This window comes from Pteropus medius, unplaced genomic scaffold (genome assembly GCF_902729225.1).
Source record: "Pteropus medius unplaced genomic scaffold, Ma_sr-lr_union100, whole genome shotgun sequence".
Taxonomy (NCBI): Eukaryota; Metazoa; Chordata; class Mammalia; order Chiroptera; family Pteropodidae; genus Pteropus; species Pteropus medius.
In genome coordinates, this window is record NW_024350921.1 from 172,771 (window position 1) to 188,112 (window position 15,342).

Sequence of the window (15,342 nt, forward strand, 5' to 3'; positions counted from 1 at the left end):
GGCTGCGCTCCACCAGTCTCGCTCTCGCTGGGCACTGCTCTCTCCTCTGAAGTAGTCTCGCTTCCCCGACATGTTCTGTTTGCGACACTGTCGTGTCAGAGCACGCTTTACGGCCGCGGGAACGGAACGGGCCTGCGGCAGGGCCACTCCAGCCGCGAAGCAGGGCAGGCGAGCGAGGTTGATGCCCGGCGGCGGGGCGAGCGCGGCGTCTGCCCGGCTTCTCACTGCTGCAGAGCAAAGAGGAACCCGAGAAGCGTCGGGGGCGGCGTCCAGGAGCGGTCCGGGGGGCTCCGGCAGCAGCAGCAGAGTCGGAGCAGGCGGCCCCGCTCCGGGGAGTGGAGGCCCGGGGGGCCCCGCTGGCAGAATGAGCCTGACCCCGAAGGAACTCTCGAGCCTGCTGAGCATCATCTCGGAGGAGGCAGGCGGCGGTAGTACCTTCGAGGGCCTGTCCACAGCTTTCCACCACTACTTCAGCAAGGCCGACCACTTCCGCCTGGGTTCGGTGCTCGTAATGCTCCTGCAGCAGCCTGACCTGCTGCCCAGCGCGGCGCAGCGCCTCACGGCGCTCTACCTGCTCTGGGAGATGTACCGCACGGAGCCGCTCGCCGCTAATCCCTTCGCCGCCAGCTTCGCGCACCTTCTCAACCCCGCGCCGCCCGCCCGCGGCGGCCAGGAGCCTGACCGGCCACCGCTCTCAGGTAAGCGCCCCGGGCGGAGCCGCCTCCCGCCACCGCCGGCCCTTCCCTCCTCTCCTGAAGCCAGGTGTGCGTTGTGGATACTTACGTTCGTCGATTTTCCACCAGCGTTTCTAGGAATTCACCCGCAAGTGAAATGAAGTTTCCTTTAGAAATTCTCTCCGCCTCCCCAACTCTAAAGTATGAAGAAATGGTAGCTTAATTACAAATTCATGGCACCGAAAATTATTCCTCTCAATAGTACATGTAGGTCGTCACGTCGTGCAGCGCATTGAGGGGCTTGACATTTTTAGTATCTTAAATACAGTTCTTTCTTGTAAAGCCCATCTGATGGGTGTGTAATTGTAACTGATGACGCACTGGATCTGCCTTGATTTTAGGTCTCAGACGAGCAAGTAGAGGTCATTATTCAGAACCCGAAGAAGCTGTTGGGCATAAACACATTAAACAGCGTTTAAGGACTTTGCAGCCATCTTCGTTGGGCTGTTAGGTGCCCTTGGATAATGTGATGGGAGCAAATGATAGAAGGTAGTCTCAAATTCACCGCCTAGGTCAGAAAACGCATAACTACTGGACATTATGTAAAACGTGTGCAGCATTGGTGAGATTAGATCAATGGTTTGATGTCTTTTATTTTTTTTTAACTCAAGCAAGAGATGCTTTATGAGACGTTGGGAGACTTGCAGCCAGGAGAGGAGAAAGGTGCAGAGGGGATGTTGATAATAAGGGTATCTGGGAGTGTAGTGGGGGAAAACAGGTGGGCAGAGGTGGAAAACAGCTTGATCTTACAATACTTAACCCGTGGGGGGAAAGGGGCAAATCACTCTATATGGAAGGGCCACATATATAGGGAGTCAAAAGGTTGTAAGGCAGCTGGTTTTGAGGTAATACCAATAGTGAGTTTTGTGGCACAGGAGGGCTTCTATATTTTAAGCTAGTTGGTGGTCCTGCCAGACAACCTTCTGGGTCTAGAGCATCTTCTGGTTTGTTTTCTGCACTGCCCTTATCTAAGAGAGGCAACCTTTGTGTTGGCTGAGATGCCTTTAGGGTACAGGTACTGAACCTGGCTTTCAGGAAGTTTGGGAATACCTAGAAAGTGAATGCAACATGTGTATTGAGTGGTCAAAACCCTAGCAGAGGATGGGGACAGTGTGGGGTTTAGGTCACAGAGCCCTTTGAAGTCTTTGGACAAGTTAGACAAAAGAACCCTGATTTATACACTGCCATTCTCAAATGCAATGAGTCTAAACCTAGATCTAGACTATAGACTTTATTGTAAACACAAATTTGCCAGGGAAGGAATCCATGGATGGGTTATTTTACCTCTCTGTGCCTGTTTCTTTGTAAAATGCAGATAATTTCTAACTGGTAGAGTTATTATGTAAATAAATCCTTCATAAGTGTTACCTATTATCATTACTTTCATTAAAGTAGGTACAGATGGTGCTTAAATACACAACAGGAGAATATCAATGGCAAGGCTTATATTGTACACCTAGGGTGAGGATCTAATGGGTATATTTTTTCAAGTTTTTCAGATGATTCTGATGCTGAGCCAGGGTTGAGAATGTATCTGGGACTAAATAAGGCTTCCTTGCACTCGAGAAACTTGCAGGCTGGTTGGGAAGACGTAAACATAGTCATAACACAGTGTGGTAAGAGCTGTATGAGATGTCACATACGAAAGGCTTAGCAGCACAGAGGAACAACTACCTACGTGTAACTGGAGAGAGTCTCCAGAGGAGTGATGTTTTTGCTCAATATTGGTAAGAGCTGGTGGTAGGGAAGAAAGTGTGGCCCTGCCAGGTATTCTTAAAGAATTTGGTGTATTGGTTATTTTTCACCCTTGTTGAAAATCATTTGACTGGGTTTATATCTCGTCTATGTTCCATATCATGGTTTATATGTCTGTCTTTATTCTGGTACCATACTTTTGAAGATGATAGGTTTTTAGTTAAGTTTTGAAATCAGGAAGTGTGAGGCCTCCACTTGATTCTTGTGTTTCAAGATTGTTTTGGCACCTTCTGTGTTACACATATAAGCACCAATACACCAGATTTTTCTGAAATCTGGAATCAGAAAAACTGAGATTTTGTGCAGCTGGAGTGTAGGATACATGGATGGTGGGGGAATTCAAGAGATGAGATTAAGAAACTGGGTCAGGACCAGATTATGAAGGGTTTTATAATGGTGCAGAAGTTTGGGTTTAATTCCATGTAAACAGGTTAAGTATTGTGAGCAGCTGTGTACCTAGAAATATAACTAAGTGGTAAATGGGCATGTGGACTGTGGGTAGTAGGTGGGGCAGGGGTCAAAACTGGGAGCTGCAGAAACCAGGAAGTGTTGCAGGGCTACACTTGAATGGAATGCTTTTCCAATTTAAGAGGAAAGAGGGGAGAGGGAATGGCAATGAGAGAATGGAGTCTGGTGACATTGCTGCAGTAGGATGGATGAGGCTCGGTGAGCAACTGAATATGGGACAAAAAGGAGGCAACATTCAGCAGTTGTACTAAAGCAGGTATGTGAAGTATATTTGCATTGCTAGTGACTCTTGCCTCTTCAACCTCTACAGTTACAGCAGCAAAGAAAGAAAAGCATTTCTGAGCACTATAGTGTTTTGTTTTTGATGGCACTTGTAAGCTTTAGCCTTTGCAGGAACTGAGGCACGTTAAAAACAAAGTTCTTTTAGTATACGTGCTGCCGAAGCAAGCACAAAAACAAGTTCTTAATAGTTACAAAAACCTCATTTCATTGATGTTGCCACAAGTCATAGGAATTCAAGTGACATGTTTAATTACATTTTCAAAAATGTGAATTATAATTGAAACCTAAACATTACAATTTTGTCTTTAAGATATGTGAATTGAAATGGCAAGTAGCAAATGCTAATTTTACCAGATTCATGTTAATTCCTAAAAATAACCACTGGAGTAATCATTGTACATCTTTCTTTGTAGGATTTTTACCTCCTATAACTCCACCAGAAAAGTTTTTTCTTTCCCAGCTGATGCTGGCACCTCCAAGGGAGCTCTTTAAAAAGACACCTCGACAGATTGCGTTGATGGACGTTGGAAACATGGGCCAGTCTGTGGACATTAGCGGGCTTCAGCTGGCCTTGGCTGGTAAGGAGGAATCGATGGTTTGGGCATTCTTGTGTGATAGCAGTAGGCCTTTTTTCTTGAAGTACTCCACTTAAAATGACAGTCTTGGTACCTGCAAAAAGGTTGGTACCTTCCATGAAAAATGTAGCTTTAGTACTGGATCCTTGCTAATATGGCATATAAATCCATTTTTAGTTTTCACTTGAATGGAATGCTTTTCCAATTTAAGAAGAATGTTTTAGAAGGATTTAGTCTGTTTAAAAAATAAAATTTTCCTCATGTCAGTTTTTCTCAAAGTGAGATCACAGATTCAATGCAATTCTTATCAAAATCCCAACAGTGTGCTTTATAGAAATAGAAAAACCCATCATAAAATTCTTATGGAATCTCAAGGGACTCTGAATAGCCAAAACAATATTCTCTTGGCACCCTTGTTGAAAATCATTTGACTGGGTTTATATCTCGTCTATGTTCCATATCATGGTTTATATGTCTGTCTTTATTCTGGTACCATACTTTTGAAGATGATAGGTTTTTAGTTAAGTTTTGAAATCAGGAAGTGTGAGGCCTCCACTTGATTCTTGTGTTTCAAGATTGTTTTGGCACCTTCTGTGTTACACATATAAGCAAATGGATGCACTTGAAGCAAAAGCGTGTCATGATAGAAAGTAGGGGACTTTTGCTTTCTAAGCAAAGATAACAGATGTTTGATCTTATTACTTGAGAATTATTCATTAGGGAAATTCTGATAGCCATTTGTGAACCCTTGACCTTGTGATTAAATGAACTGCAGTATTAATTTTGACAGTGCCCCATCTTTAGACTTAATGTACCTGTAACATTTAGCTGTTTATATAAGGTGACATCTTTTAATGAACTACTTTTTCCTTGGAGCATTTTGAACCTCACTTTTTAACTAGTGGGCATTAAAATAACAATGGTTATTTTTCGAAACCAAGAGAAATCTTTTCAAAACTTTTAAGATTGCAGGTACACTAAAGTACTTGTTAGCCACTAGTGCCAGATACAATCTATTAACAGAAATGAAATGATTATTTCCTTAACCAAAGTATGAAAACTGGGTACAGAAGTGATAGGCACTTTCAGTCACCTTACCTTCAGAAGCAGTGTGTATTCTGAGAGTTTAGCTTTGTATTTTCCTAAAGTGAAAATCAAATCTGACCTTTCAACTTATGACTTGAGTCAGCCTGTGAGAAAATTTTAAAGTATATCAAGCTCAGTCAGAAAGGAATATATGACTAGTTAGGATTGAGAAGCTTGGCATAGTGGTTAAACTCGCTGCATGCTGTCCCCTACCCATTATTGATGTCCCACTCCATTCATTTCACAAGTGCAAGAAAGATACTCCTATCTTCTCTGGAGCTAGCTATACAGATCATCTCTGCAGAGGCCTGAAATTCTGATCTTACAGTGAGATCCATAAACCAAAAGTGTGGTTGTGTGTGTCTGTGTCAATATGTGTGTGTGTGTGTGTGTACACTCTATATTTTCTTTATCCATTTCATTGATAGAAACTTGTTTCCATGGGAGTGCAAGTGTTTTTGAATTAGTGTTTCATTTTCTTTGAAACTGCTGTATTATATGGTGGTTCCATTTTTAATTTCTTGAAGAACCTCATACTGTTTTCCATAGTGCCTACATTATTTTACATTCCTGTCAACACTACACAAGGGTTCCCTTTCCTTTATGTCCTTAACAGCCTTTATCGTTTATTGTCTTTTTGATAATAGCCATTCTGACAGGTGAAGTGGTATCTCATTGTGGTTCTGATTCGCATTTCCCTGATAGTGATGTAGAGCAACTTTTCATGTACCTATTGGCCATCTGTCTGTCTTCTTTGGAAAAATATCTCCTCACTTTTAAATTGGTTTTTTTTTTTGGCTATTGAGTTGTATGAACGTATATATTCCATATAGTTGGATACCACGCTCTTTATCCCTTCTGTTGATGGGCATAACATGGCTATGAACAATCTTGTATATTCTTCTGGTGTATATGTAAAAGTGTTTCTTCTAGGTGGAAAGATAGCACATGTAAAACTTTACTAGGTAAAGGCAAATTGTTTCCAAAGTTGCTGTGCCATTTTTCATTCCCATCAGCAGTGTGTTACCCGACAACCTCCTTTGCATTTGATGTTAGCCAGTCTGGTGGGTGTGTAGTAGTATCTTGTTTTAACTGATTTTTTCCTGGTTCCTAATGGAATTGAAATTTTTCAGATGTTTATTGGCCATTCAAGTTTCTAAATAAAATGTCTAGCCCATTTTTTCCTATTTTTAAAAATTGACTTGTAGGAGTTTTGAAAAATATGCATATCCTGAATCTGGCCCTTTGCTTATTTGTTGCAGATAGCTTTCCTGTTAGGTTCTTTACACTGTCCTTGTGTCCTCAATTTTCAAATCTCTATTTTAACTTCCAGAACGCCAGTCTGAATTGCCAACCCAAAGTAAGGCTAGCTTCCCTAGTATTCTCAGTGACCCAGACCCAGATTCTTCTAATTCTGGATTTGACAGCTCTGTTGCCTCCCAGATCACGGAAGCTTTAGTCAGTGGACCAAAGCCGCCGATTGAAAGTAGGTATATATTTTTACTCTTGGTTTTATCAGCATCCTGAGACTTCTTGGTTTTCTGATATATCATGTTATTTTCATTGTTGCTTAAACTAGAATTTAATGAGAAACTTCTTAACAGTGTCTATAATATAGTGGAGATGCGCAGTAAGTTATTTAATAAAATTACCAAGTTTTTATTACATATTATCAGCATATCTGAAGATATAAATTCTGATTTTATGGAAAAACTATTTTTATAGCTCATTACATACCACTGTCATCACCTCCTCCATTGTAACTTTACTCCTTATAGCTCTTAATTTACTTTAATTCAAACAAAATGCCTATTGAACTTTAAGTAATACAGCCACAACTTGGTTTCATAGGCTTCTGTGGTTTTAATGATTAAGCCATGCTTTCTGCTTAGGGATAAGAACATGTTCTTCAGATTATAGTGTCATCATAACTTTAAAACTCACACTGACTTTTTATGCCACTTACAGTAGATCTTTGGCATAAATAATTGGGTTTTATATTTGAAGTTTCTGCTGGTCACGGGTATGCCCAAAGATCCATGGTACATACTAGCTTTTATTTAACACCTGGTCAGGCGCAGCTTTGACTTGCATGGGCCCACAGAAAGGTACATGAAAAGCAAATCAATCAGATACTGAGTCTAAACACCAGGCATCCCTACCTCATGGGAACTTTATCTTAACACGTAAGTGCATATGAAGTGTTAAAGATTTTTGTAAATGATCTGAAAAGAGAATCAGATGCTAGTTTCTGGTGATATAAGTGAAGAGATAATGTAGTTTAAGACAAACTGTTGATTCTTAGCCAGAAAACAAGACCTTTTCAATAAACTGGAGTAGAATTTCAGATTTGGCAGGACCTAGGTAGGGTCCATGATAGGAATGAGCCATCTTAGGCCCTACGTGGAAACCAAAGAAAGCAAGGTGTGAAATTTGTTCAGAAGTCCCAGCAGCATTTATTTCGGTGAGTTTATAACTGGCTTGTTGTATGGAATAGTTGAGGTGTTGAATCCCTTCATTTTCCTGTATACTTTCACTGTTTTATGAAAATTAATATGGCATTTGGGAATTTACAGATTTATGAAAGTCTCCAGATTGATCAAGAATGTCAGAAGTTACTCATGTTGTTTTCTCCACCCCGCTATTTCAGTTTTAAGATGCAAAGATAGAACTGATACAAATCATAGTGGTACCTGAATAAAATAGTGGCAACTAAGAATAGGATGAGTGAGATCAAAAGTATTACATTTTCCCCATAGACTCACCAGTACAGCAGGTTGTGTCCTGCTATTGGGAGGAGATGCTGCTTGAATTAAACATTGGCATATCACGGTAATACTTTCCTCAAAAACACATAGATTCAGTATCTGGCATTTTGTTAGTGTTTCATTTTCTTGACTGTATTCTAAATAAAACTCTTATCATTTCTGCTTCTGGTTTTGAAGTCTGAGTTTTTTATATTTTTATTGAAAGGGTATTTGTGTACTTCATCAAGCATGAGATGGATACAGTGTACACAGGTGTTAGCTTCCTGATAGAAGCAAATATTACTACTTTCATTTATAGGCCACTTTCGGCCAGAGTTTATTCGTCCCCCACCTCCACTCCACATCTGTGAGGATGAGCTGGCATGGCTAAATCCAACAGAGCCTGACCATTCGATTCAGTGGGACAAATCAATGTGTGTTAAGAATAGCACGGGTGTAGAGATCAAGCGAATAATGGCCAAAGCCTTCAAAAGCCCCTTATCTTCTCCTCAACAAACACAGGTATGTATTTATTACAAACCTTTTCTTTAATGCATTGTTGTTTTTTTTAATGTGATGAATGACCAATTAAATGATACTATTACCATGAGCCAGCAGCAGTATGTTTTTTGGACCCAGTGTCTCTGGATCTCTGGATCTCTGTTCTGTCCTTCTCACTCAGCTGGAGATCATTCAGTATCTGATGACTGAAACATACTCATGCTCAGTTTGAGATGAGCTAGACTCAGAGAGGCAAGGCAGGATGGGTCTCACTTTTTTTGGTAATCTGCCCCTATGCACCAGCTGGACACTTCACTTAAGTTAGACCATAACTCTCCTGAGGGTAAGCAGGTTTAACAACATTTGATGGAGGAAATAGGCACAGGTAAGGTAAAGAAGCCCCCATCACACAGCTGGTTAATGCTAGATTTGAGTCAAAATAGCCCCTGCTGCCCAACTAGAAGACTCTGCTGAGGACCCCTGTGGGTGATTTCTGGTTGGTGAGTTATAGTAATTCAGTTTGCATACTTTCACATTAGAACTTGTTAGGAGATGGTGACAGCTCCAAATCCACTTTACCACCAAAAAATATTTTCAAAGTCAAAAGCTATGTTCATAGTTCACTTTGTTTATTAGACCATCCTGAAACAGTCCACTGTGATAGAGGAAAGAACAGAAAATTTTAAAGGAAAAGTACTATTTTGGCAGAAAAATTTGTTTTTGAGGATACTATTTTAATTACAAAGTGAGACTGTGACCTAAACCAGAAAGTAGTACAAACTGATGAGCTGCAGGGTCAGATCTCCCTCTTCCCCACCTGGGCTGGGTGGGGCTGTTGTTTCCGGTTCCCGTGGTCTGTGCTGCTTGGGAGAACTAATTGGTAATTAAGATTGTTTATGGTTATAACATGACAGAAAAACCTGCCAAGGTTTGATGATGTTACAATCCAGACAATATTCTGTCCAACCAGACAAAACCGAGTCTGGTATAATGCCCAGAGGGAATCACTGCATATTTATAAATTGCCCTGAAAGTGTTGATATTTTAATATCTTTACAATTCAAAGTAAACTGAAAAATGACAAGTCATTAATGATCATGGGTTTGAAAGAAATTTATGAATTTGGTTCAATCCAGACAGTTTTGTAACTTTTTGTATAAAATATGTATTTTTGTATGCAGGAAAGAGATGTCTAATTTAACTCAAGAACCTCTTTCTTTTTTAAAAAATTTGATTACATATTTAGCTCCTTGGTGAGTTGGAAAAAGACCCCAAACTTGTTTATCATATTGGCCTCACTCCAGCCAAACTTCCTGACCTAGTGGAAAACAACCCTTTGGTCGCCATAGAAATGTTGCTGAAGTTAATGCAGTCGAGCCAGATCACCGAGTACTTTTCAGTCCTGGTCAATATGGACATGTCTTTACATTCGATGGAAGTTGTAAATCGGTAAGTTTTTGTACTTGATCAAATGTGGGAGTAAAACTAGCAACAGTGTTTTTTTCTGATATCATTAGCCTGAGAAAACCCATTAATCAGAGCCTTAGTGTTCACTGCATGTGAATTTAGCATCCCCTAATAAGAACAGAGGGCAAGATCTCAAATATTTAGCGTTAATAAATGCTGACTTAATTGAATCTTAATTGTCAAAATTTCTATATGGTTGTACATTCTTTACCTGTCTGCAAATACAGATGCTACATTTGTTTTTGTTAGTGACTAACAGCTTATCATGGGAAAGTAGGGGTTTTCGGAGCTGAGAGAATTCTGGGAGTGTCATGCAGGTATCCCTGCACTCTCCCCCACCTTGGACTCGGTCTCCTGACTCTTGCCATCAACTGTCGTAACAGTGCATTCTCTTTGTGGTGGGAATATTTCATATTTTCCTTACAAATGTTTTAGGTAAATTATGAATAGACTTGGGTTTTCTTAAGTTGTTTATATACATATATATACATATACACATTCATATATACATACATATATACATACGTGTATGTGTCTGTATGTCCAGGTTTGCCTGAGGTAGTCAGTCCCAGGTAGACTCATCTTGGCTTTCCTTCCATGCGATACTATATTGTTTATACAGTCCCACTATGTGGGGAAGCCCATTCTGACGGGCAGGTAGCTGAACTTCAATGAAAGCTCATCTTTTGAACTCTCGTTTATAAAATTGGAGATCATTTTTCTTAACCTACTTGAAGTTGTACTAAAGAACACATCCTTTTAAGTTAGTCAGCAGGTGAAAAAAAGTCTGGCTGGAAGCCAGTGATCCCAAGTATGTGAGTTCTTTTTGGGTTGGGAGAGGGAGGAAGTGTGTGGCTTTCAACTTTATGTTCAGTCACTGGCAAAACTGGGTGTTCTGTTCCTGTCCTTCTGGTTGGCCGAGGAGCTCTCAGAGCTCACTTCCCCTCACTACATTCTTGTAGCAGTTTGTCTTCAACTGCTGCATCTTTTTATCAGTAATTTCAAGGACAAGGTCTACTCTCCGTGGGACCCCCATCATAATACATCACCCTCGAGTGTGAAATGTATGGTGTGACCCCAGCAGCCTATGTATGGCAGTGTTCCCTGGAGCACTGTTCCACTAGGCCTACAGTGCCTTAAAGGAAAAAGTTGGAGTCAAGTAAGCTTAGAATTCTGGAAAATTCATATGGTATAGTTAGCATATCTTGAGCATGGAATTCTCACTTCATCTTTTTTTTCCCCACTTAAAATATTCCATAGAAGCCTTTGAAAAATACAGCTTCCCCTTCCCTCCGAGACTCTAAATTAATCGTCCACCATACCATGCCTTTTGTTACATGCCAGCCAGGTCTTTCCCACCATGTATGCCATGCTATCACCAATTCCAAGCTTTACTCAGATCGTTTACTTCTCTCCCAGTGAGGGCCAATTTAAGTCATTTGCCCTTTTAAAGCTTTCCCCAAATCTTTTCACTACATTATTATTCTTGTTGCAAATGCCCCATTTTACCATTTAGTTATATATTGTACTGTTTACTTACACCTCCTTCAGACACTCCGCCTTCCATTAGCACTTACATGTAATTGGGAATGAACAGAATTATTGCCAAGGTTATTAGAGCTTGGAAGATAATAACTGAATTATGATTCAGTCAAGAACATACAGGGACTTGGTGCTCAAAAATACTGCCTAATGTTAAGTATAGACTTAAAAAATGGAAGTATCTTTAACCAATGGGTGTGTATCTCTTAGATTTATTTGCATAATAAGTATATTTAAAACTAACTAATGGTTATGTGTCAGAAATTTGTTCTAACTTTCTAACTTTATGAAACAGACTAACTACAGCTGTTGATCTACCTCCTGAATTTATTCACCTTTATATATCAAATTGCATCTCTACTTGTGAACAAATTAAGGATAAATACATGCAGGTAAGTTATAGAAATTTTTGTAAATTTTATAAATACCTGCCATGAAAATGGGCACACTAAGTTTTCTTCTTTTTCAGAATCGTTTGGTACGTCTCGTGTGTGTCTTTCTTCAATCCTTGATCCGTAACAAGATTATTAATGTGCAAGACTTGTTTATAGAAGTACAGGCCTTCTGTATCGAGTTCAGTAGGATACGAGAAGCTGCTGGCCTCTTCCGGTTGTTGAAGACATTGGATACTGGGGAACCACCTTCTGAGACCAAAATGTCGAAATAATACCTCATCTCATCGGAACCACCTATTCATTGTTCAGCTGTACTGTGATTTAATTTTGAAAACTGTAAAAACCCTAAGTGGATTGCTTGGTGTCGTGATATAAACAACACTAGCTAGCTACCTAAAGCAAAGTTTTGCTTTCCTGGATGACTTTTTCCTTTAGAAAAATTTTTAGTAAGAACTTGGAAAAATTGTCTTTTAGGTGTCTCGCTGATGATTATCCATAGAAAAGTCTTTCTCACTAAAGAGCAAGGTGCCTGTTTCTATTTAAAACACAGTCTTCCGATAAGAATCCAGTTTTGCTAGGTTCCAATGTTAAATGTGTTTAATGAGAGTAAATGAAGATATTCTTGAGAATTTGCTATACTGCCCTTGAGGTGAAATCAGTTGAATGTTTTTGAATCATCGAGTGGCATACTGAAATTTCAGCCTTGAACCCATTTATGCACATAGCTCTTAACTTCTCATTAAGCAGAGTTTGAACCAAAGGACAGACATCCCTGTAACCTTATCTTTTCTTGTCATGGGGACACTTAATAGACAATAGAATGCCTTTCTTGGGCCTTCAATAAACATGAGAACTCTTAGAAACCTTTTTTGAGGCTGTAACAGCTGGTATAGTTTTCTGGGTTTTCTTGAAATGTTCATTAGTTCTGTTATTCATTTAAGATAGTCGTTTTTTGTTTGAAGGACAAATAATAGTGCTTTGGGAAGTAATGTCATCACTGAGGAACAGTCATGTAAAGTTGCTTGCAGAGTGGGATGTGTGCCCTTCTGCCTGTGGGGCACATGAGCTGTTTGAGTAGGAGAGCAAGAGAGCTTCATGTGGGCCATTAGCCCTCATTTAGCTTTGGACAACAGTGCCTTATATTAAAGTTGTTTTTATAAACTATTTTCTGATGGTATTTTTTTCTTGAAGAAATGAAATGCCTCATTTGCTAAGGTATTTTCAAAGTATATACTTTATAGGGAAATAATCTGTTCAACAGGAATTACCATCCAGTCCAATTCTCAGCAAAAATTCAAGAAAACCAAGCCTCGTGGGTTTGCGTACAAGTTTCAAGCTTGTAATTTGGGTGGAAAAGCAGTACTCTTAAGTTTATAATAAATTTTCTTATGTATCCTTATGAAAGTAAGGAATCTGATTACAGGAAATAAGGACCCAAACTGGTATAAAAGGAGTGCCTTCGCCCATCTAAGATGATGACAAATTTGATTTCTCTCAGTACTGAAAGTGGGGATTGCTGTTCTGCATATTACCATTGGGGGAAAAGTTCACTATTCAAATACTTTCTGGGATAGTAGTTTCAACCACACCACTGCTGGGAGTAACCCAGCCTCAGGCTCTAGGACCCACAACTCTGATAGTCCGAAACTCTTGCCTGAAAGAGACTCAACCAACACATATTTCCTTTGTGAGGTATGTCACAGCTTTGCACTTAAAATAGTAGACAGCACTTAACTAGGGGACCATTTTAAATGGAAATCACCAACAAAAAGTACAAAATTTCAGAAAACATGGCACTGAAGAGACCATGAAAAGGACATGTGCTGACAGTCTGAGAGCTAAAACAAGACTCTTATTCAGCCTCAAGTGGGACACATGCCAGGCCACTCAGAATCATCGCTGCTCTACATGTCTATAACAGACGTGCAAGCACTGATCTCAGGGTTACAAGCCAACTTTAGTGGGCAAATTTGCAAAAATAGACAGTTCTGCTTATCATTTCAAGATCACAGTATTGGTGTTTACCTGAAGGCTCAAATTTATTTTAAATAAACTACTTACAAAGAATAGTAAATTTTAGAAAACATTACATATACATATATATGAAAAAACCTGAGTCATGATTTACATTTAGAACACCAGAGAAAGTCTTCATTAAACGTGTTTAAAGTGGAAGAAAGTTTACCTGAAGTACAAGAAACTATGATCCTGGGATTCAGTATCTGCAATCAACTTTATAGTGCACTCAGACAACTTCAACTTGATTGTCGTTAAAATGCATCTTGAATTCTCTGGATTTTCTAGTTTCAATTTCTAGCTTTAATATCTGTAAATCACCTGTTAAAAAGGAGAAAGCACTAAGTAATAGGATAGAAAAGAGAAGCTACTTCAAAAGAATATTTGGAATCCTAAAATATACCTATTCCAAATAATTCCCTTTGTGGTTAGACAATTTTAAAGAAATGGTATCACTTTATTCTTAGCATACATATACATTTTTACAAAATTTTAAGCAGCATGCACCACTTTCATTCTATTACTTTTCCATGGAGAATGATGGATCACATACCTATTTTAAATGATATTTTGAGTGATATACCTTTAAGATAACATTTTAAGGATATCTATATAACATGCATGGGAGGAACTTTTTACATATTTGTTAAATTCTTGCACCCTCTACCTAAGACATTTTGCTGATTTCACTTTCTATCTGGTCTGTCTGCTTTGTATGCAGTCACTATTCTCAGGAAGATCCCTAAGATGCTGCCAAAAGCACTTACATAATCTTGGGATTCAGTTAACTGCAAACAGCTCAAGGCAGTAATGCTGCTCCCAAGTTTCTCATTAGCCCATAATACGCAGCCTACAACTCAAAAGAATGGATTGACTTAATTATATTTTTACATTAATGCAAATACTTTTTTCAACTCATTTTATACTTTGCTGTTGGAATAAGGGTAAATTTCTAATGCTGCATTACACTGTATAAATTGCACTTTTATAACTAGTAATACATGTATTAATATTTTTGAAAAACATGTTTTTTAAAACTTTTTAAGAACTAAACTGGGAAAGGTATAGCTAGCTGGCTTTTCTAATTAACTGCTGCCATCACAGAAGCACAAAATATGTTATACCACAATACTAGCTCTGGTTGAGGACATCTTGTGCTTCATAAATCACAAAGGGATTACACTGCATGCGAAGAAATGGCTTTTAACCAACATGTGTACTTACCTCAAGTTCCAGTTAGTAATAGATATGCACTGATTTAATCTCAACCTTCACCGAGCAAATAAGCTTTAAATGTGCTCAAAATAAGAAACTGTTACTGACTCAGCTATCTTACCTGGGAAATTAGGTTACACTGGGAATTCCATCCCAATGGGAACACACCTGTTCTTGAAGGTCTATTATTTTTTATTGTCTTTATGACCCCCACAGTCTTCGTTGCAGCAAGTACAGCATAAAGTTTGCACAGAGGCATTTACTACTTGTTTGTGGCCCACTGGTATCCAAGGGTCAGATTGTTTTTTCTTAAAAATATCTAAGCATTCTTTGAGGATGCCTTTCTTAGAAAGCTTCCCAAGGTACAAAGCTTCAATCCCGGTGTTACTGAGGTCAGACCAATGGTTCGCTTCAGGAGCTTTTGTCATCGTGCACCCACAGAGAGAGCAAACTGCTGCTGGGCACACTGCAATTCGGCCTTTTATTGTCATCATTCCTCAGTAACCGTAGGGAGCCAGCTTTCCGCAAAGGCTCTGTAGAGTCGAGATCCCTAAAGACT

At 39.4% G+C, this 15,342-nt stretch overlaps 2 protein-coding genes and 1 non-coding gene across 5 annotated transcripts in view; 1 reads left to right on the top strand and 2 right to left on the bottom strand.

Annotated features, from left to right (window-relative positions):
- The window catches only part of RNF149 (ring finger protein 149), a 45,573-nt gene that overhangs the window by 4,986 nt on the left and 25,245 nt on the right, over positions 1-15,342 (bottom strand). For 2 of the 3 annotated variants that reach the window (XM_039840092.1, XM_039840089.1), the window contains 2 exons: positions 13,738-13,889; positions 3,200-3,908 (listed from right to left, as the gene is read on the bottom strand). The gene's annotated coding sequence lies outside the window, so the exon portion shown is untranslated. Of the gene's footprint in view, positions 1-783; positions 871-3,199; positions 3,909-13,737; positions 13,890-15,342 lie in introns of those variants that run through there. The other variant, XM_039840090.1, reaches the window with a different exon arrangement.
- Positions 71-12,716, top strand: CNOT11 (CCR4-NOT transcription complex subunit 11). Its single transcript, XM_039840088.1, has 7 exons — positions 71-698; positions 3,653-3,817; positions 6,234-6,386; positions 7,967-8,169; positions 9,395-9,597; positions 11,453-11,549; positions 11,627-12,716. The coding sequence occupies exons 1-7, from the start codon at positions 71-73 to the stop codon at positions 11,822-11,824; spliced, it is 1,647 nt and encodes a 548-aa protein (XP_039696022.1). The 3' UTR covers positions 11,825-12,716.
- On the bottom strand, positions 15,170-15,285 carry LOC120584505 (small nucleolar RNA SNORD89). Its single transcript, XR_005648056.1, has one exon. It is a non-coding gene; the product is annotated as a small nucleolar RNA SNORD89 (small nucleolar RNA).

Excerpts from the sequence above, each read along its gene's own strand:
- CNOT11 (XM_039840088.1), top strand. The coding sequence starts at position 71 with ATGTTCTGTTTGCGACACTGTCGTGTCAGAGCACGCTTTACGGCCGCG. Across the intron at positions 699-3,652 it reads TGACCGGCCACCGCTCTCAG|GATTTTTACCTCCTATAACT; the intron begins GTAAGCGCCCCG and ends CTTTCTTTGTAG. Across the intron at positions 6,387-7,966 it reads ACCAAAGCCGCCGATTGAAA|GCCACTTTCGGCCAGAGTTT; the intron begins GTAGGTATATAT and ends TTTCATTTATAG.